Here is a 26,596-nt window from a genome sequence, read left to right on the forward strand (position 1 = left end):
TGATGGTGGAGCTTTTAAAATATTTTCTTAAGAGTTTCAAAAGAAATGCTACATATTTCCTTCCATTTTTGGCAGCAACTCAGAAATTAGCTTGAAATTTATCATATTGTAGGTACTTTTTAATAAGAAAAAAGCCATTGTATTAGTTTCTATAGTGACATTAAATGAAATTGTCATGTAAAGTACCTGCGCTAGTAGATCCAATTCCTGTGGTGAGCACCGATCTGGGTGTAATCTTTGCTGCATATTTGAGGAATTGAGATTTCCCTGTGCCAGGATCCCCAACCAATAAAAGATGAGATTCACCTAGACAAAAGTAAATGTCAAGTTATAAATTTCTATGAACAAGGATAATTAATCAAAAAGAAAACGAACACAATTTATAACTTATACTAGAGGCCCCGGTGCATGAATTTGTGCATGGGTGGGGTCTGGCCAGCCAGCCCTGATGGGGGCCCTTTGGGCTGGGCTGGTCGGTCCCGTGTTGGGGGCTGATCAGGGGCCAGGCTGGCCATGGGGTAGGGGCGGCGATCAGGGCCTGGATCAAGCTGGTTGGCCGCGGCAGTGTGTGTCATAGCCACTGGTCGTTCTGGTCAATGGGAAAAATATCCTTGGGTGAGGATTTTTTATTTTTATTTATTTATTTTTTGGGTGAGGATTTTTTAAAATAAAATAAATACAGAATGCTGGGGATAGGTGGGGGAGTGGGAGCAGATGGGGAGAGGTCAATGGAAGGAAAAGGAGACATGTAATATTTTAAAGAATAAAGAAGTGAAAGAAAAGAAATAAATACTGAAAAATGTGGGACTTTATAAGTGCTTTATAAATATATCATTTATGATTCCAACAATTAAGTGGAAATCTTTTCATTTAAAAAAATTTACTTTAATGAAATATCTTAAAGCATTCTTCTTTTTCAAATGGTAACACAAATGAACATGAATATACTGTGGTTGTATTATATCACTGATCAAGTAAATTTCTTCAGTAATATTTTAGTATTTTCTAAATGTATTAATAGGAAACTCCTTTTTAGGCACAACATTTAGCAGAGTGCCTTGCAAATAGTGGGTGATCAAAATATACCATACACATAAACCTTATGACATTTATTATTCTATATTGCAGTACATGGTTTTTGAGTACCTACTAACTGCCAGATTGACATTAATGTATTTGGAGTCTTTTTGGTCTAGTTTTTGGTTATTATGACTTTCATATGCCCTATACAAAGACCATAATAAACCTACTTTATGTTAGATTCAGGTCAGTTAAGTGTGGTAGCAGCAAAAGAGCTTTCTGCCACTTGGACATAATTACACACAGAGTAATCTTTGCCTGAATGTGTGACCTACAGCAGCACCAAATGGCAGATGACACATTTGCAACCCACCAGCAGAAGGGGAATCAGCAGGCAGATGACTGAGAGCAGCAGTCTGAGAGAAACACACTGACAGTCACAGATGGAAGGATGCTGACTTGGTGACATTAAAAAGCACTATTTCTAATCTTTTTTTAAACAAATCTTTAAAAAATATATACATTTTTTATTTATTTATTTTTTTATTTCAGAGAGGAAGGGAGGGAGAGAGGCAGAAAGAGAGAGAAACATCAATGATGATAATCACTGATAGACTGCCTTTTGCATGCTCCCTACTGGGGATCGAGTACACAACCCAGACATGTGCCCTGGCTAGGAATCGAATCGGAACCTCCTGGTTCATAGGTCGAAGTTCAACCACTGAACACACTGGCTGAGCTCTAATCTTCCCCTCCTAAAGAAGATGGTGGATCTGATGAAAAACACAGTAATAGAAATGTGAAGATTTTATTTTGTGACACCCTGAGAGGTTAGAGAAAAACTTAGAAAAATTTTATGATTTTAGACTTTGGAATTCTAGAAAGTAATTACTGATATACAGATGTTGGGCTAAGTATTAGCCAGACAACTGTCAGCTTTAAAAGACTACATTTGGAAAGTAAAGCTCAATAAGCAATTTTTACTCAGGAAAAACCAATTCTCATTTCTCTCCTTAAGTGTGTGAAAACTTTTCAAAAGTTTTAAATAGGTACTAACCTCTGACTCGTGTTCCTGTAGCATCAGTCCTTTGAATCCCACCAGCCAGTACCATGGCCACAGCAAGCTTTACTAGATACATCCCAAAAACTTGAGGGCATAAACTGGCCAGTATTTCATTCCTTCCTAGAAAAGGTAGAAAGACCAGAAGTTGCCAACAATTTTTAAGAAGTCATAACTGAAAATGTCCTCTCTAACCTATAACACACTCCACCGTCTAAAATGATTTCCTGTTACTGCCCGGTCAGCATGGCTTAGTGGTTGAGTGTTGACCTATGAACCAGGAGGTCATGGTTTGATGCCCAGTCAGAATACATGCGGGAGGCAGCTGACCAATGATTCTCTCTCATCACTGATGTTTCTATCTTTCTCCCTCTCCCTTCTTCTCTGAAATATTAAAAAAATATATTATTTTTAATACGAAATTTTTTTTTAATAATAGCCTATTTAATAGCCTGTCTTTGATTTATTTTTCTCAGAAGATACCTCCAACGAAGAATGAAAACAGATATTTGAAGATTTAATTGGTGTTTTATACATTTGGGCTTTTTATTGAAAATACTCTATGCACTCAAAGGCTGTGATGTTTTAATCTATGTAATTATAGCTTAGTGTCATAATCAAAATTTTTGCTGTGATGACAAAGCTTATTTTTTGTATCTTTCCATCTTTCATCCTCTTTTCTACCTAGCTCCTATTTTTAAATCTTCAGTTAAAATCATGTGAAGATGGCCATATAATTTAAAGGACATCAGACAAGGTGTCACAATAGGATGAGTTTTTCCTGCTTAAGGTACAGAAGGTAGAATCTTCTGAAACTCTTTTGGCAGTCTAAGATGTTATAATAGTTAGAAATGAAAACCTCCTGGACGCCAGCCTTTCCCCCAGATCTCTAAATGGAGGAGGCCATGCCAGAAAAGGGCTTCGGGAGGCTGCGGCTAGAGGCACTGACTGATGCTACTACCCTGTGCACTCAGTCGCTGAGTTATGGGACAAGTAAGGCTACCCCCAACCAAAGGCAACATGTCTAACTATTGAATGAAATGCCATTAATAATTATCAGCTTTATACTTAATCACAAACCTGCAAAGGGATCACTCTTATAGTGTTCCCAAAAATCTTCAAATTCCTTCCGGACCTCCTCATCCATGACGATCCCTGCAGACTGCTCATTATTTACTTGGACATAATTGGCTTTCAGGACTATCTCCACTTCACAGCGCACGTCTCGCTGAAAGGGCTTCCAGCGTTGCATTACCACCCCATAAATAGTGAGGTCATCACCTAGGAAAGAGCACCAAATGAGTCCCGCAGCAGCACTCTGCATACTGGGCACAGATGCCCATGTCAAAGGACAAAGACATAAACCACTTCCTGACCAGGGTTTAGAGTGCTTTACACGCATCCAACCCGCACTCGGAAAACAATGTGGGTGCAAAAACCACCAGAGATTCCTAATTTTGTTAAAAACAGGCACTTGTATCTGTACAACTAAAAGGAAATTTATTTTTATTTTTTCTTAATCTGTCACATTATAATCATTCCAAATCATTAGCCTTCACTGGGAAAATAGTTTACTAGATGACTTCTTCATTATTTTTATATTGGGTGAAAGGCCCATCCTCTCAGACGCTCAAGCCACAGAGATTTCATTTAAAGAGGTGAGAATTGCAGCCATAAGATTAAACTATAATCAGCTGTCGGGAAAGGAAAGAATTTTGTGATGACATTCTCTTAGTAATTTATAGATTAATTTTTACTTAACACATTTGTTAACGTATTCACTTTTTTTTTAATGAACAAAAGAATGAATGAACAAAGTAATGAATGAATGAATACCTATTCTACATAAAATAAAGTAAAATAAACTTTGAATAAACTATGAAACACCAAAACACAACCCTGCTTATTCCTTCTTGGTTGGTTCCTTCCCACCTTAGGAAACTCTCTAATTCATGGTGAACAGGATAGTAAACTTTTACAGATTTTCCCAAGAGGGCTTGGTAGTTTATATGCACCTTCTCCAAACACAAACATCTGAACTCATTATTGCATACAATTCAATAAATCAATAACAAATGTTTCTGAATGCTTGGCATTTAATATTTTGGCCCTGGAAAAGGCAAAATTCTAGTCCCCAAAGATTTCAATCTTATTGAACATAGGATATTGGACTTACCCCAAATCCAATCCTGGTGTTTATATTTTGCACAAAAATATTATCTCTGAATTAACTAACAGGCACATCTTTATTTCCAAGGCTGTGTCAAATATATATTTGCTGGTGCAAAATGCCTTAGACTCTAAATTTCAATATGCAATGTATAATTCACAGAGCTTTTGATTTTCTGAAGTATGTTGTAAAAGCTAAATGCATGGAACCAATGGTAGCAATTCCCAGAATAGAAAGCATATTTCTAGCCAAAGGCAACTTTATAAATAACAAATACCGTATTTTCCGGCGTATAAGAAGACTTTTGAAACGAAAAAAAGCCTGCTCAGATTGGCCAGAGTCAGAGAGGCGGTCTATTAAAAAAAGAACTTGCTGAAACCGGTTTGGCTCAATGGATAGAGCCTCGGCTTGGGGACTGAAAGGTCCCGGGTTCGATTCTGGTCAAGGCCATGTACCTTGGTTGCGGGCATATCCCCGGTAGGGGGTGTGCAAGAGGCAGCTGATCAATGACTCTCTCTCATCAATGTTTCTAACTCTCTATCTCTCTCTCTTCCTCTCTGTACAAAATCAATAAAATATATTTAAAAAATAATAATAAAATAAAAAAATAATAAAATAAAACTTTAAGATGATCACCTTGAAGGAAGTCTGATTCTGTCTGTGATCTGTACCCTTTGCTGACCAGCCCTACCCTCTACCAACAGCTGAACAAAGCAACCCTTACTCTCTTATCATCAAGCTATCACTGACACAACCATTGAAAAAACATACTAAATTTTATTAAAAATATCACTTATGATATTTAAACATGGTTCCTACAAAAGACAGAATAGTATTTACTGCTTTGGTGGTACTGCTGATTTACAAAACCTTCTAATATCTTTATCTTTCAAATAACACTTTTCCCTATCATTTTCTTTGTAAAAACAAAAATTTAAAAGTCAAAATAGGACACTTCCATTCTATATTAATCTTCACCCTTCCACAAGTATTTTTTAAATTTGCTTCTTCCCAGGCTTCCCAGTGAGAAAAGAGGAGACAAAGTGAGGTGAGAGGGGCAAAGGAGAGCTTAGGAATTGTCTGTCTGGCCTAAATATCAAAGTAGAACTAAGAATGACATCACAACAACCAGGCTTTTGGAGCCTTGGATTTTCAGAACAGCTCTGAGGCTCAGAGAGTCTGTAATTTGCCTGGAACACTGTAGATCTTCGGATCATGAGGCCTAAGTAGCTAACAAGATGCTGCACATCCTCTGCTTAAACTCACCATCATCCAACCATGCTGGACATTTCTGATTAATAGATACTGAGTCAAGTTTACCTTCCTGCACCTCCAGCCCACTGAATTATAGCTCTTCTGTAATTTCAATTCCATTTCTATATGACAATCTTCCAGCAAATAGAAGTTGGTTGTCATCTCTTTCCTGAGGCTTATCCATGCTAACCACCCAGAGTTCTTTCAGTTTGATTCCAGTTCCTTCCCAATTCAGGCAGTTGGCTAGTGGAAACCCTGAGGACCCTCAGAGGACAGAAAACCAGCACAGAGTAGAGAGAAACAGTCACCTCCTTTCTTCTAGACACCATTCAGGCTGCACAGCATCTGACAGTCACAGCCTCCAATCCCTATCCCTCCTCGTTTCTGTTCTTATCCACTTGCCCACTAAAGCCAACATTTTTAAAGCTGCTCCTGCGAAGCTATGATGCACTGAAGAGCGTCCCAGACTAGAGGTCCATTGATCTGGGTTCACGTTCCAGTTCTGTAACTTAACTTTCCAAGGGACTGTAGGCAAGTCTTCATCTAGAAAATAAGCAGCTGGACTAGAGCCCTAAGCTCCAGCCCAGCTTCTTTCCTGCTATCCTGTCCCACCTCCATGCCAGTCTCTGTTCTCAAGGTAGGCAATTAAGTCTCCACATTCACTCTTGGGAAAATAAAAATTGTTTTTTCCATATCCATATGTTAGGACCTCCTATGTAAGCTAAAAAAGTTAATTCTTACCAGATTTGCAAGTGTCTACTAAGTCATCTTCTAGGATAACCTTCATGGATCGTGGAATACTTCCAACAGATAGCCTCTGAACCTAGCGAAGAAAACAGATACTGAATATGCTTAAATATATGCTAAGTGTTCTGAAGACTAGCAATTCTTGAAAATACCATTTGTATTTCTATTGTATTGTAATATAATCTAATTATGACAGGGATTCACAGACTTTTCTTATAAATTGTGCATACTATCAGTTTTAATAATTCATTATAACTAAACTAAAATAAAAACACCAACATCTGGAAAACATCTGCAAATATAATCTACCATGTGGATAGTCAAAATAATTCCAATTACTAAACATAATAATAAATTATATACCAAAAATAAAGAGGCAGTTCTTTCCTGATTTCTAGTCAGAAGACCTTGGATAAATCACTCAGTTCCTTTGATTATTCCTTAGAAACAGGACCCTGGTTTTATTCTACCTGAGCAAGTGCCCAGTAAAAAGACTCAATTTCCCAGGCTCCCTTGCAGCTAGGTGTCATATGACTAAGTTTTGGCCAATAAGATGTAAGTAGACATGTTATAGGAGATTTTGAAGACTACTTAAATTAGGGGTGTCGAACTCAATCAGAGAAGGGGCCAAAATCTAAAATCCAGCCTAAATCGCGGGCCGAATGGTTTAATAAACAGTCATAAACTGTCATTGTGATGGAAACGCAGCGGAGTGCAGTGATGACAGCGCAGTGCGGGCCACATTGCAAGGCCTGGCGGGACGGATTTGGCCCGCGGGCCTTGTGTTTGACACATGTGACTTAAATGGACACTTGGGTTACATGGCATGTGGTTTTGTCTATATTCCTTTTTCTGTTCTCTGACTAGGATACAGGTGTGATTAAACTGCCATTCTGGAATATAGACAACCATAAAAATAAAAACCATGAGTTAAGAATGGTGTAGAAAGAAAGAAGTCTAAATTCTTGACACCGAATAAGCCTTTGTGTTTAAGTGGCAAGTAAAATAAAAATCAGGTTCACTCTCATGTATGAAAGAGTGGCTATATATACATCATTTGGCATAGTAAATAAAAATTAGGCCTATGCCCTAAATCTGGCCCATTGCAATGTTTAATAACCAATTAAACCCAATTAATGTTCTCCTATCTCTTACTGAAGAACACCCAGTTTGAACTTCTTAAATATTCACTTAATTTTAGCATAATTATTAAGTCATTCCATAATCCTCTTGCCAATGCTCTACATAAAAAGATGTTTACTAGTATATAATGGTCACTAAAGACTAAATTCTGATATACATGCAACAGTTTCACACTTGATCTTCTACAAAATAATTATGTAAGTTTCATCCGTTTTGTGTTCCCTAGTGCTGGCAATTTGCCCATAGCTAAATAATACTTGTACAAATTTGTCATTTTCTCATTGCTTTGCTCATTTACCTGTTCCTGAATTTTGATTTCCTGATAATCTCTACACTTAGTTGGAGATGAAGACAAGTCTGAGAGGCAAGTGAATTTTGAAGAATCACAGCTCTCCAAGCTGGGACATGCAGAGGGGCGGCAGAAGGTATAATACTGCTCAAAGTCAGCCTTGACCGCAAATACATGCTTGCATTTGTTACACATGTAATCCCGCTCAAACTCCAGGATCTTCACCAGACTTGTTCGAATCACTGTCCCAGTGACAGATAGAAAGTGTCCCACATCCTTCGTTTTAGGGATGTGCTCCCTCACCAGCTCAGGACAAACTGGCAAACCTGAATAAGAAGAATAAGAAGAAACTACATCAACCTTCGCATTTGACTCCATGGAATATACTTTTCTCACATTTCCTGAGGAAGAAAGTATAATTTCAAGGGGGAAAAAACTGTGTTTTAATTAAGAAAAAAAATCAGACAGAGTCAAGAAAATAGAAAATAATTCTATCAAATAACAATTATCAGTGGACTCACTTTAAAAGTACATATCTGGATGATATAATAACCAGGATTTAAAAAAGGATTCATTCTCATAAGAGGCTTATCTCAGTAGGATCTAAATACAGTATATAATTATAACCACATTTCAACAAAGAATATACTGCAACGAGTCACACATAAAATCAATGTATTACTCTTTGAGTAAACCACAATGCGAAGTGATAAAGAGATGGTTGCATAACATTCAAATGCCACAATGCTAGAAGGCCATTGCTTTTCCAGTTAGTCAGGATTCATTAGTATGTAAGTCTGGGAGTGCTTCCAGTCCTTGAACTACCTAGAGGTTTACCCACAGCATTACTTTATCTTTTAAAAACCTGTGATTTTCACCATTAGTAAAAAAGCAACTTGATAAGTGCAAAATGCCGAAGAAAATTTTTATGTGGAAATGCCCTTTCTCATGTTGGCTAAAGCATCTTTGGAGCAGAGCAATGCTGGCTGTGGTAGTCAAAACCTTCTAATAGGTTTATCAAGGTAGCATTTGTTACATTGGTTCATGTCACATGGTCCGTTGCCTGGGCTTCAGAATTTAGTAGCTCTGAAACCTGATAAGTCTGCACACAGAAAACAGATCTGTCAAATTTGCCAAGCTCATGAGAAATAATCATAACAGGTATTATTATCTTCTAAGTATCTATGGTTGGCACATTTTTCCTCTGAGAATATATCTACTCTGAAAGCCAAATATAATAATAATCAGAAGGTAGTTTGGGAAGCATGAGATTTGTGGGGTTTTTTTTAAAGCAAATTAGCCAGATGAGCTGAATGCTTAAGGTACCAGATTACATTAGTATTGTGTTGCAGGTTACAAGTCCACAGATACTCGACATCTCTGTTGCTTGCTGAGACTTGCTTCCATATACTATGTACTATAGAAGCATGGCAGACACTGCCAACATTTGCCACTATGACTTCTTTTTCTGTGCTTCCAAGACTGACTTGCCCATTCTCTAATGAAAATATTCTGTATTCACATTAACGTAGAATGTATCATATTTTGCCAATGAGGGTCCATACTTTTGCTTAGAATAATTTTTGTATATCTCTGTAAATTGTGTTGCCTTTATAATTTAATTCTCAGAAAACAAACTTATTTCCAAATTTCTGTGAAATGCTTTATGAAAAATCCCCTGGTGCTGTATCAACTGCATAATAAAAATATTTTTAAGTACAAATAACAATTATTTTTTAGTACTATATATTCAATATGTAAGGTTTCTCAAAAATCTTCCAAAGAGAATAAGATGGCAATAAAATTCTTAAATGAATCACCTGATATCCTGGCATGAAGATTCTGCTTCATGGAGACACCCTCGGGCTGAGAAAGGGACTCGAGAATTGTCATGGCTGATCTTCTTAGTGAATTATCAAACACAGTTAGTACTTCATTGGGGAAGGCATTGAAATACTCCCCAATTTCCATGTTGGTCTCAAAAAGGGTCATGGCATTAACCACAACTGGGTAATGAGCATCTTCATCTCCTTCCTTCAGGATTAGGAGAATCTCGTTCTTATGGTATTCTGAAACATATGACTCAAACACTTGACCAACCAGTGCAATTTGATCACTATTCATCTTGAATCTAGGTAACTAAAGAAAAAAAGAAAGAAGTGTATTATACTTTTGTTGCTAGATTTACACACAAATTAACAAAAAATGCGTGGTTCTAAATCATCCTGAGTTTAGGTCACACTATAATCTCAAAATACTAACTGAACTTGCATTTTAATTAGATCTAAATTATCTGTTATTTGGTAAGTGTATTATTTTTTAAGTGGGTAAAGAATTATGTTGTTACTGATTACCAACTCCAAAATAATCCAATGTCTTTCCCATTTCTTTTCCCAAAACTTCTTCCTCATTAACTCTAGATTATGTACTAAAAGGTCCTTGCCTTTTCTTTAAATAATTTCACACATACACTTGTTCTCCAGTATAAGATCTTAAGTACCAGTCTTTTGGCTAAAGTTTCTCCTGGTAGAGTTCTTTGCAAGCACCCTACTTCTGGGTTTTATTCATATGAAGAACATCACTCTCTCTCTCCTTCTCTGTCTCTGCAATTACACACACACAGACACACCCATGCATGCATGCAGAACATACACTACTATTCAGATTGATCACCAGTTATGGCTTGAATAGTTATTAGACTGGCTTTAAGAATTTCAATTTGGAGGTGAATTTATTTCCTATTTTCTCTTTCTGTTCCAGGAAAATTATTGGCTTCAGGGAAAAAAAAAAAAAAAAAAAAAAAAAAAAAAAAGCCATCAAGAGTGTAAAAAAATACAAAAACCTAGATAAATAAGTACAGCATACACAGTATATTTTATTACATCACCTATCCTATTCTCCTGGTAATGAGTTTTTAAAATTTGTATCTACAGATTAAAAGGGTACCTACCCCATTCTGTGTTTATGTACACACACAGATACCTCCCACATACAAGGCCCTATGCTTTGAAATAAAAGCACAGTTAAAAGGTTTTATATCACCTCAGAGAACTAAGGGATAGATCAATATAATAGCACTCCAACAGTGGTAAAAATGCAATATGAATAGGAACACAAGGGAGAAAAGGATTAAACTTAAATGGGGTGACAATCCCAAATAAACTGTCTAAGCTTGATCATTTAAGACACTTTATTTAGTTTGGAAACAGAGAGAGAACATGGGAGAACAAGTGTACATTAATGCGACTTATTTCATTCAACTAACATTGACTGCTCTAGGCTCTATAACAGAAGAGATGTTTAAAGAAATCTGACAACTACAGGATGCCAATGAGATTAACCAATGAGTATATGTATATTAGGGCCACTACAATGGTAAGTAATTTATTTAGGTTAGGTAATCTACACTGAGCCAAGTGTAAAGCAGACAAAGCATCCGGGAAGAAAATATACAGTGTTTCCATGATGTAGCCTTTGCTTTAAAACAAACAAACAAACAAACAAACAAACACAAACAAACTGTATTCCCAAGAGTGGCTACAAGAGAACCTTTAAAATTCTATGAATGCATATTAAATGTGGAGCCACAAGTGTAGCAATTTAAAAGACAGCTCCACACTGGGCGGGCAGGGGGCAGCCACAGAATCCATGATCCAAATTCAGGTCAGATTAAATCTCGCCTAGTCTTTTTAAACAGAGCATCTTCTTTTAAAATAGCATTCCTTTTCAGTAACGGTGCAAAACTGATCAATTGTTTCTAAGCAGACTGCTAACCCGATCAACGTTATACCCACCCCGATAGATACACTTATTCTTTTGTAACTTTCAAGTCCCCTTGCCGGTTTCTTATTGAACTATGTAAGCTTAAAATACAATTAAAACCAGGAAGGTGAGTCAGTGGGGACCACTAGCTGGTTCCCCAGGGAAGCACCGCAGGTCCAGTCGCCGCCGGCCGCACCAGCCGGAAGCCACGCCCCTCGTGGAGCCACGCCCCCTAGCCTAGGCGGGCCGCACCTGCCTGGAGCCCCGCCCCCTCGCCTAGGCCCCGCCCCCGCCCGCCCGCTGCTCAGCCCGGTGCCCGCGGGCCGCCGGGCAAACGTGATCGCGCCCGCTCCCTGGGCCGCTGTCCGCACACTGGGATCTCCGGACGCGGCCCTGACCTCCAACGCCTGGGCCGGTCTCTGGCGCTCCGGGCTCGGCTCCCGGGCAGCTCGGGCACCGGCCCGCCAAGAGTTGAACAGTTTTGAACTAAGCAGACCGGAGTGGGGGGAGAAAACATAAACACGGCGAGGCGGCAGCTGTCACTTACGGGCGAGCGCGCAGCGTCAGAAGTCACTCGGGGGGCGCTGCTCCCGAGGCGCAGGGCCACGGGGAGCTCCGACCTGGCGGCGGCGGCGGCGGCGGCGGCATGCCGCCGGCCCGGAGCGCGAGCAGGCCGGCGGGGGCGGGGGCGGGGCGCGCACGCGGGGCCGCCGCAGCAGACGCCGCCGGCCGCGGGGGCGCGCAGGCTCCGGAGGGCCGGCCTCGCGCGAGTGCGAAACGCGCGACGCGAGGAGCGGCTCGGCCGGGCCCGCGCTCCCGACGGGCGCCGGGCCGCGCACCGCCCCACTTCGCGCAGCTCCGGCGGCTCTTCCGGGACGCGAGGGGGCGGGGCTCAGCGGGAGGGGCGGGGCCAGAGGATCTGGGTGGAGCCGGGAGTGGACGGGGCGCAGTGAGCGGGGTGGGGCCAGGAGGGTCCGGGGCGGGGCCGAGGAGTCCGGGGGCGGGGCCGACAGAGTTCGGGTCCCAGGTGGAATGGGAAGGTGTGTGGTGCTGCAGACAAAGCATTATGCATTACTCTTTTTTTTTTTTAATTTAAATATATTTTATTGATTTTTTTTTATAGAGAGAAAGGGAGAGGGATAGAGTTAGAAAGTCGAGGGGAGAAAAACATCATGGATCAGCTGCCTCCTGCACATTTCCCATAGGGGATGTGCCCGCAACCAAGGTACATGCCCTTGATTGGAATCGAACCCCGGACCTTTCAGTCCACAGGCTGATGCTCTATCCACTGAGCCAAATCAGCTAGGGCTGCATTACTCTTTTGCTCTAAGAACTCTACCAAAGCCAAAGCCACGAAGATGTTTCTCCTGTGTCTTCTAGAAGTTTTGGAGGATTTTGTGTTTAGGCCTATTGAGAGCTAATTTTTGTACTAGCACATGCGAAAATACGATCTTAGGTAACTTTTGCCTATGGGTAGCTAGCGCCATTTCTTGAAAGAGCTAACCTTTTCCCATGGAAAAAAACGTTTGCATTTATGTGAAAAATAGTTGTCTTTATACGTGTGCTATAAGATTTTCCTATTCTGTGGCCATATCTGTCTTATCCTTACAAAAATATCACATTGTTTTTGATTACTGTAGCTTTATAAGGAGTCAAAATCAGATAGTGTTTGGTATTCAATTTTGTTCTTTTTCAAAGCTGTTTGGAATTTTGTGTTTCTGTATGAAACTCAAAACCAGTTTGTCACTTTCTGTTAAAAAGCTGGGATTTTTTGTTGCAGTTGCAATAGCCTCTGTAGGTCAATATAGGAAGATTTTACATGTCAATAATATTGAGTCATATGCCCTTTGAACAAAGTAGACCTCACTATTTATTTAGGTGTTAAATAACTCTCAATATTGTGATTTTTTGTTAAACCTATCTTTAACTCAGATTTGCCCATAAAGGTATGTGGAAGGGGGAAATCATACTTGTGGATGTAAATGATATTTTCAATTTCAATTTCTGATTGTTCTTTTCTAGTGTGTAGAAAGACAATTGAACTTTTAAAATTTGTTTTTTTAATAAAAAATAATAAACTTATGTTTTCAGAGTTTTAGGTTCACAGCAAAATTGAGCAGAAAGTACAGATGGTTCTCATGTATCCACTGTCCCCACAACCTTCCCCACTTCTGACATCTGCTTACCAGAGTGGTGCTTTTGTTACAGTGGATGAACCCACACTGAAATGATTATCACCCAGAGTTCATGGTCTACAGTAGTTGCACTGTTAGTGGTGTACATTCTATGGGTTCTGACAGATGTACAATAACATGTATACACTATTGTGGTGTATATAGAATAGCTTCATTGCCCTAAAAATCTTTTGTGTTCTGTTCATCCCTCCCTCCCATCTAACCGCTAACAACAGCTGATCTTTTTGGAATCATCATAATTTTGCCTTTTCCAAGATGTCATATAGTTGAAGACATACAGTAGCCTTTCAGATTGGCTTCTTTCACTTAGAAATATGCATCTGAGGCTCCTCCATGGCTTTTCCATTATCTGCATGTAGCACACTTTATCCACTCACCTACTGAAAGACATCTTGGCTGCTTCCAAGCGTTGCCAGTTTTGGAGAAAGCTGCTATATATATCCATGAGCAGGTTTTGGTGCAGATAAGTTTTGAATTCCTTTGGGTAAGTACCAAGGAATATGACTGCTGGCACATATGGTATAGTTTTGTAAGAAACCACCAAATTGTTTTCCAATGTGGCGGTACCATATAGTATCCCACCAGCAATGAATGAGAATTCCTGTTGTTCCACATCCTCTCTAGCATTTGGTGTTGTCAGTGTTTTGGATTTTGGTTATTCTGATTCTAAAAGGTGTTTCATTGTCGTTTTATGTTGCATTTCTCCAATGACATAAGATGTTGAACATCTTTTCATATGCTTATTTTTATCTCTATATTTTCTTTGGTGAGGTGCTATTCCAGGTCTTTTGCCCATTTTATTTATTTTTTGTTTATTTATTCATTGTTAATCATCACCTGAAGATATTTTTCCATTGATTTTTAGAGAAAGTGGAAGGGAGGGGGAGAGTAAGAAACATCAATATGAGAGAGACACATTGAAGGAAGTCGTGGCTGGGGATCTAGCTTGCAACCAAGGTATGTGCCCTTAACCGGAATTGAATCTGGGACTTGGGACCTGGGAGCCTTCAGCCGATGCTCTATCCACTGGACAAAACTGACTAAGGCCTTTTTTGCCCATTTTTAAATCAGGTTGATTTTTTTTCTTGTTAAGTTTTTAAGAGTACTTTGTCAGATATGCCTTGCAAATATTACAAGTTTGATAAGCTGTGGCCTTATCTTCTCATTTTCTTGACATTGTCTTTCACAGAGCAGATTTTTAAATAAATATATTTTATTGATTTTTCACAAAGAGGAAGGGAGAGGGATAGAGAGCTAGAAACATTGATGAGAGAGAAACATTGACCAACTGCCTCCTGACATCCCACACCGGGGATGTGCCCGCAACCAATGTACATGCCCTTGACCGGAATCAAACCTGGGACCTTTCAATCCTCACACCACCGCTCTATCCACTGAGCCAAACCGATTTCGGCAGAGCAGATTTTTAATTTTAATCAAGTCCAGCTTATCAATTGCTTCTTTCATGGATTGTGCATTTGATGGTGTTTTTAAGAAGTCATCACCAAACCAAGGTATCAGGGTTTTTCCTATGTTTAAGAATTTGCAGTTTTGTGTTTAACGCTTAAATCTATAATACTCCTTGAGTTATTTATTTATTTATTTATTTTGTAAAGAGTGTGAGGTATGTGTCTAGTGTGTCAGTTTGTCAAAATTTACAACTTTATTGCATTTTTATTGTTTTTAATAGTTTGTGGAGTCTTTAGGGCTTTCTTTTTTTATGGTTCAAGAGTCAGGTAGATCTTTAAACATTTTTCTTTTTTTTTTTAATTGATTTCAAAGAGGAAGGGAGAGGGAGAGAGAGATAGAAACATCAGTGACGAGACAGAATCATTGATCAGTTAGTTGCCTGTTGCATGCCCCCTACTGGCGATTATGCCCAAACCTGGGCGTGTGTCCTGATCTGGAATCTAACTGTGACCTCCTGGTTCATGGATAGATGCTCAACCACTGAGCCACACTAGCCAGGCTAGGATTTTCTGTATATAGAATCATGTTACCTGTAAATAGTGACAGTTTTACTTCTTCATTCCCAATTTGGGAATGTGTTAGGAATTATTCTCTCTTGTTCAGTTTTTTGGAAGAAGTTGAGAAGGACTGGAATAGCCTTGCAAGATTAGAGAACAGTTTAATTATAGCTATATATAATAATGGAACAAATTAAGATGACATATTTGTCCCTCCTGATTTTGTTACGATGATTGAAACCAAATAATTTAGTACTTTATAATTATTGTGCAGTAAAACTTTTTGGCACGTCTTACCTGGAATCAAAATGTACTTAAAAAATTAAATAAACTTACTTGAAAAGAAATGAAAAACATAAAATGCAGAGCATCATTATTTGTTCTAACAAAATTTATTATGCAGTAATTACAAAGGTTAAAGACTCTTCCATCTCAAATAAAAATAACTATTATAATTACACACATAACATAGTACCTTATAAGAATGATTCCGATAAATACCATAGGAAATACAGTGCATTTTCAGATCGGAGAGACAAATACTTTCTCGTTCACAGTGTTTGACAGAGTGGCCCTAAGGTCATGCTCTTAGGAACAGTCCACACAGAGCGGAGCCAACCCAATTCCTTCAGAATGTGAAGTACCGGGCAAACCACTCCTGGCGCTGGGGGTCTGGAGAAGCCACCGGGGAAGCTTCACTCTGGGGAGGACTGAATTCATAAAGAGAGAGACATGTAACCCAGCATCAAGCTGTTTTGCAAAAGGAAGGGCAAAGCACATAAAACAGCAGTGTAAGTGGCCCCAAGACGTGTGTTAAAGGATCACTACTCCTCTACCCTAGATTCGGTTCTCCACGCCATGGGGCCTGAGAGGGCACCAGCAGCTCGGGTGAAGTCAGGTCAGGAGGAGCCACGTCACAATTAAAAACAAAAACAAAAACAAAAAACAAATAGTTGAGGGAAATAATGTCACCTCCTTTGAATTAAAAAAAAAAAAAATTCAGGCATGGTGGGGAATAAGAGAGAACAAGATAACATTCCTCTCTCTCAGTGTCTTTTCTCTTTTGGCTAATTTCAGAATCTGGCACTTGCTTTTTACACATGTGTGCATAAATACAACTAAAGTAAGTAACGAAACCACAGTATAGTGTTTCTACTACCGGTATATATTTATATTAAACTCTCACTTCATAATTCCATACGCAAATGCTCTAAGGGGAAAAGGAGTGCATTAAAACGTCACTTTCCCCTCCACCTTCAAAGCTCTATAATTTATACTTATCTTAAGTCAAACTAAAGATGCTTTGGGCTGGTTGAGGAAATAAAAGGATCCCTACCGTGTCTGGGGGAAATTACAAGGCACGCAACAATGTGTATGGTAACTCCAGCAGTCATGTTTCTTGAGCTCATGCACATGCATCTTACTGATACCTGAACGCACCCATGCACAGGGGAAAATAAGCAACACAAAATATTTAGCCGCAGACACATCCAAAGGTGAACCTATTTTTTTTCTATTTAAAATAATTAGTCATTAACTATGTCATTAATCACTTAACCTAGAAAAAGATAGTCCACCTGAGAAACTCTTACTAATGATGCTGCTGAGAGTTAATAAAAATAAATTAAAAGTAAATAAATTTAAAGCAGCACATAATCAGTAATAATAAGGAAGCATAAAACGACAGTACCTTCTGACTTTAATCTTTAATGGATAAAAAACTGGATTTCATTTAAATTTTATTCATTAATACACTTAACACCTCTGAGAAAACTTAAGATTGGAATGCCAATTATAAACACCTTTTTCTAGATTTATTTTTTGCTTATGTATATCATTAAGTTCCCAGAGCTTACATATTTTTTTACTTGGGCAATAAGCCTGTGTGTTTATAAGTAATCCTGGTAAATAAGAAAGGGGAAAAAAAATAAACATATAACACAAGAAACAGAAACCAATAAAAGCCGCTAAATTAAAACAAATTTTAAGTTCTCTAATAAGGATGGATTGTTAATGAAAAATCAGTGACAACACTAAAAATGAAGCAAGAGTCCATAAATATTAAAATTCTAAGCATGTAAATTACATTAACACCTCTTCACGCATTTAGAAGATTGACTAACAAATTGGGGGGAAAAATTCTTTTAAAAATCAAAAAAGAGTTCTCTAGGGAGGTGATCAATATATTTTGAAAATATTTCACAGTATTTTCCTAGGCTGTTCTTAAAGTAGTAGATTTCTACAATGTAAGAAGATACATTTCTCAAGTTAAAGAAAAAAAAAGGAAAGAAAAAAAAATCACTGGTGAGACGGGGCTCACCTCAAAAATGCCTTGGGCTCTTTGGGTGGCACTGGCTGTGGAAGTGGCTTGCTGCTGTTGAACTCAATATCGTGGACGGGAGAATTAGGAATGGGATCCAGGCGGTTAGGATGTCCATTGCCCACTCCACCAGATTCCAGAGCACTTAGATTGGGAACACTCACAAACCTGTTTGTTGGTGACTTATCATTCTTCTTCTTTTGCTGCATTAAAAATAATACATGTGAGGACGAACCCTGCACAAGGACAAGTGAGAGAAGAGGAATCACAGAAGATATAAATTTGGCATGGGAAAGTTTTGGAAGCTTTCTGCTAAACTGGGATGTTAACATGAACCAGTGTTACCCAAAATGTGGTCTGGGGATCCTGGGGGGTGTTCTTCATCTACATGGAATTCTCACAGACAGACATGCTGTCAGGACAGGAGTGAGGAAGAAACATTCAGGGAAGGTTCATGGGGAAAGGAGGAGGCGGTGGAAAGAACGCCAAGTGGAAAAGAATACTGAGAGGAAAAGGGGGGGAAAGAGGAGGTCTTTCAGATAGCACGAGGATTTGGGCTAAAATTAAAAGAAGGTATAAAACTAAGCATAATAGTAAGAGAGAGTCCTGTGAACTTTAGCCATCTGTCAGAGGGAGGCAGTCCTTGCCTGGAAAAAAAAGGGAATGAGAAAATGCTTGGCAATACAGTTTGAAACAAACCTCGTATTTCTACTTAAGATCTAAAGTTGACTTAGAGAAAGAGAAATAATTTGGTTTTATATTTAATGCACCATCTTTCTGAAGAGAGAACATTAAATCTGCATAATTAAGTCTCCTTTCCCACTTAATTGGATCACAATCTTTTAGAAAAAATTAAAGTTTATAAAACAAGTCAATTTTTAAATTTTTAATTGTTCTTTAAAATAAACAGATGAAATGGGGAATACAATAGCAGATTATCAAAATGGATCAGCTTGGCCCTAGCTGGTTTGGCTCAGTGGGTAAACCTTGGCCTATGGACTGAATGGTTCCAGGTTCAATTCCAGTCGAGGGCACATGCCTGGGTTTTAAGCTCAGTCCCCAGTGGGGGGCGTGCAGGAGGCAGACAATCAATGATTCTCTTTCATCACTGATGTGTATGTGTCTCTCTCTCCCTTCCTCTCTGAAATCAATAAAAAAATATATATATTAAAAAATTATCAGCTTGTAAATCATTAACTCTAGTCTGTTTTATTCACACCTCTAGAATCAATGAACATCATCTTACTATGCAAAATAAAAATTAACATGTAAAATACTTATAAATATTCCCATATTTTACTAATTAAATGTATGAAAAAAATATTGGAAATGATTCCAGAGGTTGGAAAAAATACAATTAATAGATAAGATGGCCCTTTTCCTTTACTTACAAAGTAATAATCTCACTATCTAGACATTGTCCTCTATATCATAGTCTGTGACCACAGAGTCTCTGATAAGGAGCCTATGTTAGTATAACTGAAAAGGAAAGAATAATGTTTTCTTCAGAACTATTTGTGGAAATTGAAGTCACTCTTAGGAGTCAAAAATAATTTGAAAGTTCTGAGAGGTATATCTTTTGCATTTTCTTCTTCCAGTCACCAAAGGGCATAATTAAACCTACTGAAGATTTCTATTTTAAGAAATCAAAGGTATTGTTGGTAAAGTTCTATAGCAATTGTTTTGTAGCTACAAACTTAATTCCAATGAACAATAAATAAAATAAAATATTTCGAGTATATCTTGTTTCAACAAGTCTCCTAATCTTGCTTTATAATTAAAAATTTACTTTACCCTAAATTATGAACTTAAAAGTAAAACAGACTATATTCATTCATTCACCAATTACTTTTATCTTTTATGGAGATATAGCTATAAGTCTCCCTAATTCAGTCATTCTATTTTATAAAACATCTATTAGTAAGTTTAAAGTTTGAAAGCTTTAATTGGTGAAAGGACACATACCATGTTTTTAACAGAAGTTTTATGGCCTTTGAAAACAAAAATTTCTGACATACAGCCTGACATACCTAACTTAGGCATGATGTGCAAATTAACAAAATCCACATTAAATAATAGCTTTAGCACTAGCACTTTTTAAAAAATATATATTTTTATTGATTTTTTACAGAGAGGAAGAGAGAAAGATAGAGAGCTAGAAACGTCGATGAGAGAGAAACATCGACCAGCTGCCTCTTGCACAGCCCCCACTGGGGATGTGCCCACAACCAACATACATGCCCCTGACTGGAATCGAACCTGGGACCCTTCAGTCCGCAGACCGACGCTCTACCACTGAGTCAAACCGGTTTTGGCAGCACTAGCACTTTTGCCAAAATATATGTAATCCTATGAAGCCAATATACGTAACTATGTGTTCCTTATTACTTGCTTTCACCACTAGAATAATTTTGGTGCCTTACGGGTAACAGGATGAAATTTTGCAACTGGACAGATATTTACTGACTTCCCATTATACCCAAAGCACTATGATGGGAGCCATAGGAAGCTGAGGTACAAAGATGTATGACTTAGTCATGTCCATTTCATTTGTCTCTAAGGCTCTTCTATCCTAAAAGAGTAAATAAAGGATCAGAATAGGTTATGTTCCATTTTAATTGCTAAGGACAAGATGTAAAACTGAGAAAAGTACAGTCTTTCTCTGACAGTTGGTCCAACCCAATGTCCTTTAAGATGGCAGGCCTTACTGAGGGGGAGCTGTTGGGTACAGAGCTGGAGGGTCCCCCAGAGGCTGGTGAGCACTAGAAAATGACAAGAAGTTATCTTGGGGAGCCTTAGAAGACAGTTGTTGTTTTTTTAAGAGATATAAAAAACAAAATGATAGCACCAACCTTTTATGATATTAATAAAATGTTATTTTAAGGAGCATTATCCACAAATAAATGAATATTATTGGAGTCTCATGCTGAAAATGAATACATAAAGCTTTCATAGATTTTAGTCCTAGATGATTAAATTTAAGAAAATGTATTTTGGAAGGTTTAGCCTATGCTACTCTATCTTATCAAGTTTTAAACCATATCCCTATTTCACAGTGTGTACGGCACATACCTTAGCCAATGGATTAATAACACCAACGGTAGGACTTGAATTAAACATTTTGTTGAAGTTAGTTTCTCGATTGACTAATTCCAGCTGATAAAATTTATTATCCTCCTAAGCAAAAGAATTACAAACATCTCTTAAACATTTTTCTAGTGAATGTTTAACAACTTTAATTGTTCAAATGCCATTTCATCCAAAATTTAATAAAAACCTGAATGAAGATTTATATACCTTGCTCAAAAGATTTCTTAACCCGCTTGCCAGGGTCTTAAAGACTGCTGGTGGGTCAGTTTTCAATATCTTTCAAACGCTATGCTCCGGCTCTCTTCTCTGCCCGTTGGTACCTTTTCCCTTAAGGCGGGGTCTAAATGTTTTACGTGTTCCCATCTCCGTTGCAAAGGGCTGACTGTGCAGTGTGGGCCAGCTTAACCTGCGTTCGTGGAGCTGTGTGCATGGTTGAGTTGTTTCTAGACGTGAAGATGAAACTAGGATGTAGCATTGCTCTTGAGTATTGTAAAGATAGTTGATCTTGTCTAAGCTCCTCTCTGAGACATGAATGTAGGACGACAGTTGGAAGCACAGACAGAGACAGAGTGAACAGCCCGTACAGAGACAGACACTTTGCCTTTGTCCTCACCAACAGCGTGGGCTACCTGAAGAACCAGCCGGGTGGGAGAAAACATAAGTAAATGGGACAGTGTGAGATGTAGGAGTGTGCTCTAGGAGAGATCTCTCTTAGTTACGACTGTCATTTTCATCACTCACTTTAGCCCATGTGCCTCCTCATCCGCAGAATCGGGGTGTAGTGGGAAAAGAGTGGAACAACCCTCGGCTAGATTCCTGGTTTTGTCACCAACTGTGTTGCTTTGGAAAGTTACTCTACTCTTTGAAGTCTAAGATCTCTCCTGTTGTGAGGGAAAAGTACAATTTTATCTGTCACACTCAGGAAGAGCCGGAAAATCAATAGCTATTTCTATGGACCACAGATGAAATGTATGTGATGCACTTGATAATTGGGTGCCTGGAATGTACGGAAATTTTCCTTGAGCCTACTGCCTTCGGACAGAACAATCTGTGATGGGTGCCCCTACTCACAGTGCCTGGGGAACTGGGTGGCTAATGTGTAGAAGCAGCATGGCACACGCTCTATCTTCCCAATGCCTGCTCCTGGGCTCACCTAGAGACCCCAATCTATTCACTGCCTGCTGCTGTTGGCAGTAACTTCTAAGCCTAGACAACAGACTCGTCGTTATCTAGATGTAGATGCTAAAAGATATATGTTAAGGAGAAAGAACTTCAGAAATAAGTGCTCTTAGCCTCTCTTTGCATGCTAATGTCCAAAGTTTTTAGTTGAAGGGATCGATGAGCAAACAATGATTAGTATTCAATTTCTAGTTTACTCTGAAAGATTTCTCATGTCAGAGGCAGTAAAAGGCAACATGTCAATTGCTGGTCAGAACACATAATTTTAGAAGGCTCTGAAATGTTTTATGAGTTTTAAAATGTTTGTGTACTTTTTATCCTTAAGGAAATAATGGTTTTAACGGAAACAGTGTATTTGTCAAGTTTGTATTTTCTTCCCTGATGGATTTCTCAGAGCCCCTAACACCTAAATGTGAACCGAGACTCTTCAAGAGAGAGCCTGTAGCTTAGTCTTTATCATGACACCTTTCGTCCATGGGAACAGGATTTCATGGAACACAGTTTAGGAAATTACCTGACTAACCTACAAGTGTACAATGTAGACGAATGCATGAATGCGCTAGTCTTTCCTATCCAATTCTAATTCTGCATGTATAATACAGACACTTCAATAGTATATTAACTGTACACTGACAATGACATATTATTAAACATTTGATATGCACTAAAAATACTGAAAAAGGAAGCACCAAATTTAAATGTTAAAATTACTTAGAGTTTCTTTCCCTTGTTCTTAACATTTTAATAAACTTTCAAACACAATGCACATAGTTTATACTTCCAATTTTTGTTTAGCATTACTTTAAAATATTTCCCCATGTTTTCCCAATCAACAGTGTATTGATTTGCTACATGAGTACACCAAAAACAAAATGTCTTACAATTAGTTTCTTTATGACATGGTCTCTTTCTGTAAGCATGGCTCTTAATTCTGTAATCATCTGTAAATCTTCTGGTCTTGACTCTCTTATTAGATATTTTTCTTCCATTTCTTCTAGTCTAAAAACAAGAAAATCTTTAGCTCGGTATGATGATTTGGTAATACCTACAGTTTTTCATATTAGTCCAGTTTTATACACACAAAAACTAAAAACCAAAACTTTTCCCTTAAAACTTTAGAGGGTAATGACAGGACTGTTTCAAGAACTAAAGCATTATTAAAAACCCGCCAGGGTTAGATGATTTTAAAGGCTTTGCTGTGTACTTTTTGGATAATTAATTCGTTTTATGCCATTCTAGAGCATATGGGGTTGAGGTAAGGTAAGCTCTGTAGAAGAAACGATATGCTGAATGCTACCAAATTAGCTGGAAATGCAGGCTTCGTATTAGGATCCACCACAAATACAATACTGTGTTATGACATAAGGCTTGGTAACATATACAAAGGGGACAAGAAAAAAAATAGAGGAAAGGGAAACAAGGGACACACATATGAAACCATTCCTTCCTGGTCTATAAGAAGTTCAGTTTTAAAATGCTGTTATCAGCTAATCCATATGCACTGTAAAAAAGGGTCATCAGGTAAGAGAACTGTATGTCCTTCGAGGCCTATTCTGCCGTGATTGAAATGACAAGGTAACTGGGCCAAAGGCACTGAAGACTAGAATAGAGGCTGCATTTACGAGCAGAGGAGACACGGACCCTGAAGGGTCTAAAATTTCAGAACAGGGTAGAATTCAGAAGATACAAATGAAAACTGCTGGCTTAGTTTGGGGAAAGCACTTTCAACTTTAGAAATTTTAAATAATTATCATAGAACAATTAAAAATCATTATTGTTTTTAGGATAAAACTTAAGCTCAAAAAATTATGGTTACTGAAGATTCACAGGAAAATGTATTCACTCAACAGATGTATTTGTAGATAATCTAATTTGTCTTCAAGGAACTGGTGACCCATGCCCATCCCCTAATTCCAGAGCTGTTTCAGAATCTCTGTATTTTAGTAATTTCAGGAAACTCCTCCACTAACTCAGCCCAACCTATGGGTGTGGAGATAACATATTTGGCCCTCTATCCAGTCCCATAGCTAAAGTTCTAACTTTAGATGAGGTGGGGAGGAGTGAGGGTGATAAGAGTTGTGGGTTAGGAAGTAACAGCCTCAAGATTAGGTGGGACTTTATCAGTTCAGAGTGAGGTTCCACTATCTCTATTTTTGTTCTTTGTGACAATGTATAATGAGTGGAAAATGTGACCCACTGAGCTCACATAAAATGACCCTGCTTATATCACAATATGGCATTTTATGGACAAAACTTTTATATTTTATGCGCAAAGGTTTTAAGAAGCTTGAGAAACCAAAGAAAAAGGCATTGGGTTTAACACTGGAGTAGCCACAAGATGTCACTGGAGTACTTTCCTTATCATTAAAAGCAAGGTAACAAGAACTACTTGCTGCTGAACAAGAATACTTGGTTGTTAATGGTCACTAACACCCCCCCTCCACACACACACACACACACACACACACACACACACACACACTAAATTTATGCCTATCTTTGGTTCTAATACAGTGATAATCAACCTTTTTCACCTCATGGCACACATAAACTAATTGCTAAAATTCTGCAGCACACCAAAATATATATTATTTTTCTGCTGATCTGACAAAAAAAAATAGGTCATTTTGATTCATTTGCACAGAACTCCTATTGTTGTGTTGCCTGTTGTCATTATTTTATTTGTCAATCTAAGGGAAAAGAGGTCAGTGTTCCTGACTAAATAGTTAGGTATTGCATGTTTTAAAAATTCTTTGTGGCATACCGTTGAAAATCGCTGATCTAGAACAATAAGAAGGTAGTCTAAAATCAGTTACAATTCCTAAGCTACCATTTTGCATAATAAAGGTCTGCTCTGAACCTAAATTCTAATATTTGTTTTCATTTAGCTTAAACATTCTTTACCTACAAAATTATCAATTCACCTTCTCCACAAAATACCCTTACAGCACCAATTTTTTTTTCAAATAGCTGGATATTAAAGGGAAAAAATAATTCATTAAATTAGAGAGATAGAATCAACATAAACACAAATGGGAAAGCATTAAAGGAGAAAACAAGTAATATGACATAGATTTAACTTGCAAGAATCCTTCCAAAATTATTAGTGTCTGAAATTCTAATAGGAAAAACACTTGGTCCTATTTCGATACCACTTCAAGTCAACACTAGTCAACATGATAACTTTTTTCACTTGCCTCACACAACGTTCTTAGCTGGCATTGCTTCCCAATGCTTAGGTGTGAATAAATGAAGGTACAGGAGATGATTTTTAACTTGTTCCCCTTTAGTTTTTCTGATCACAAGAAGAAGAAAGTCTGTTTGGGTTCATATATCTTAAATAGCCTTCATAATATATACTTCTTACCCTGTTTCACAACACTCAGGCAGGTCATGAACATCATGCTAGCTAGAATCTAATAATACTGTTTTATTTTCACAGGATTTACATTTATATAACTATAGCTCAACCTCTATTTTGAATAATAGATGTAATTTTTCAGTAGTAATTATGGTTTCACTGTAGAGATAATTAAATTTTTCTGTTAAATTTTTAAGTTAAAATGAATCAATTAAAAATATTAAGACAATAATATCAGAGATAGCCAGAAATAACCAAATTCTCAAAGGCAGTGTGAAAGAAACACTGCCTTGAGGTAACCATACATACACATATAGTCTTTTTACTCAAAATATGGGTTCCCATTAAAAGTAATGCAAAAAGAGAAGAGACAGAAGTAGAATATAAAAAGTACTATTCAGGGTCATTGTTAGATTCTCCCCAGGCATATACTGACTTTTTTTTTTAATTTAAATTTTAATTAATTTATTTATTTTGGATTTGAGAATATATAGGTCAATATTTATTGTTCACAGACAACACAAACCTAAAATAGAAATGCCTAAAAAGCTGTATAAAGCTGTATTTTAAAAAATTGATAGTCCTCCCATGCAGCTTTTAAAAATAATTGACAAAAATAATCAGTAAATTGAGAGTTTGGAGCCAAACAAAAGTATATGACTAGGCACATGTATATTTTAGAACTAGAGGCCCGGTGCACAAAATAAGTGCACTAGGGGGTGGGGGTGGTGCGGAGGGTCTCTTAGGCTGGCCTATGCCCTCTTGCAGCCCGGGAGCCCTCGGGATGTCCAGCTGATGGCTTAGCACTGCTACAGAGGCAGGAGAGGCTCCTGCCACAGTCACTGTGCTCGCCAGCCATGAGACCAGCTTCTGGTTAAGCACCACTTCCCCTGTGGCAGTGCACTGACCACCAGGGGCAGCTCCTGTGTTCCGCATCTGCCCCCTAGTGGTCAGTGTACATCATAGCAACTGGTAGTTCATAAAACAAATGCTTGTTATGGAAACTCAAACAATATCTAAGTAGAGTATATAACATTAA

The 26,596-nt window shown here is 38.1% G+C and overlaps 2 protein-coding genes across 42 annotated transcripts in view; both read right to left on the reverse strand.

Moving 5' to 3' along the window:
* MCM9 (minichromosome maintenance 9 homologous recombination repair factor) overlaps positions 1-12,326 on the reverse strand; it is a 52,984-nt gene extending 40,658 nt beyond the window's left edge. For 11 of the 20 annotated variants that reach the window (XR_006740081.1, XM_036415430.2, XM_045573177.1 and 8 more), the window contains exons 1-7: positions 11,993-12,136; positions 9,504-9,814; positions 7,693-8,009; positions 6,246-6,327; positions 3,161-3,361; positions 2,078-2,203; positions 187-306 (exon numbers count right to left, since the gene is read on the reverse strand). Coding sequence is in view for 18 of the 20 variants with exons in the window: in XM_036415430.2 (XP_036271323.1) it covers positions 187-306; positions 2,078-2,203; positions 3,161-3,361; positions 6,246-6,327; positions 7,693-8,009; positions 9,504-9,807 (1,150 nt within the window). In the remaining 2 variants the exon portion in view is untranslated. Of the gene's footprint in view, positions 1-97; positions 307-2,077; positions 2,204-3,160; positions 3,362-6,245; positions 6,328-7,692; positions 8,010-9,503; positions 9,823-11,992 lie in introns of those variants that run through there. The other 9 variants (XR_006740082.1, XM_045573171.1, XM_045573173.1 and 6 more) reach the window with 8 other exon arrangements.
* Positions 12,327-15,980: 3,654 nt separating this feature from the next.
* The window catches only part of FAM184A (family with sequence similarity 184 member A), a 69,345-nt gene continuing 58,729 nt past the window's right edge, over positions 15,981-26,596 (reverse strand). For 3 of the 22 annotated variants that reach the window (XM_045572891.1, XM_045572889.1, XM_045572890.1), the window contains 4 exons: positions 23,078-23,195; positions 21,000-21,104; positions 17,928-18,163; positions 15,981-16,317 (listed from right to left, as the gene is read on the reverse strand). In XM_045572891.1, coding sequence (XP_045428847.1) covers positions 16,236-16,317; positions 17,928-18,163; positions 21,000-21,104; positions 23,078-23,195 — 541 coding nt within the window. In that variant the 3' untranslated portion in view covers positions 15,981-16,235. Of the gene's footprint in view, positions 16,318-16,943; positions 17,038-17,927; positions 19,561-20,999; positions 21,105-23,077; positions 23,196-26,596 lie in introns of those variants that run through there. The other 19 variants (XM_036415419.2, XM_036415424.2, XM_036415420.2 and 16 more) reach the window with 14 other exon arrangements.

Source organism: Pipistrellus kuhlii, unplaced genomic scaffold (genome assembly GCF_014108245.1).
Source record: "Pipistrellus kuhlii isolate mPipKuh1 unplaced genomic scaffold, mPipKuh1.p scaffold_m20_p_5, whole genome shotgun sequence".
Lineage (NCBI taxonomy): Eukaryota > Metazoa > Chordata > Mammalia > Chiroptera > Vespertilionidae > Pipistrellus > Pipistrellus kuhlii.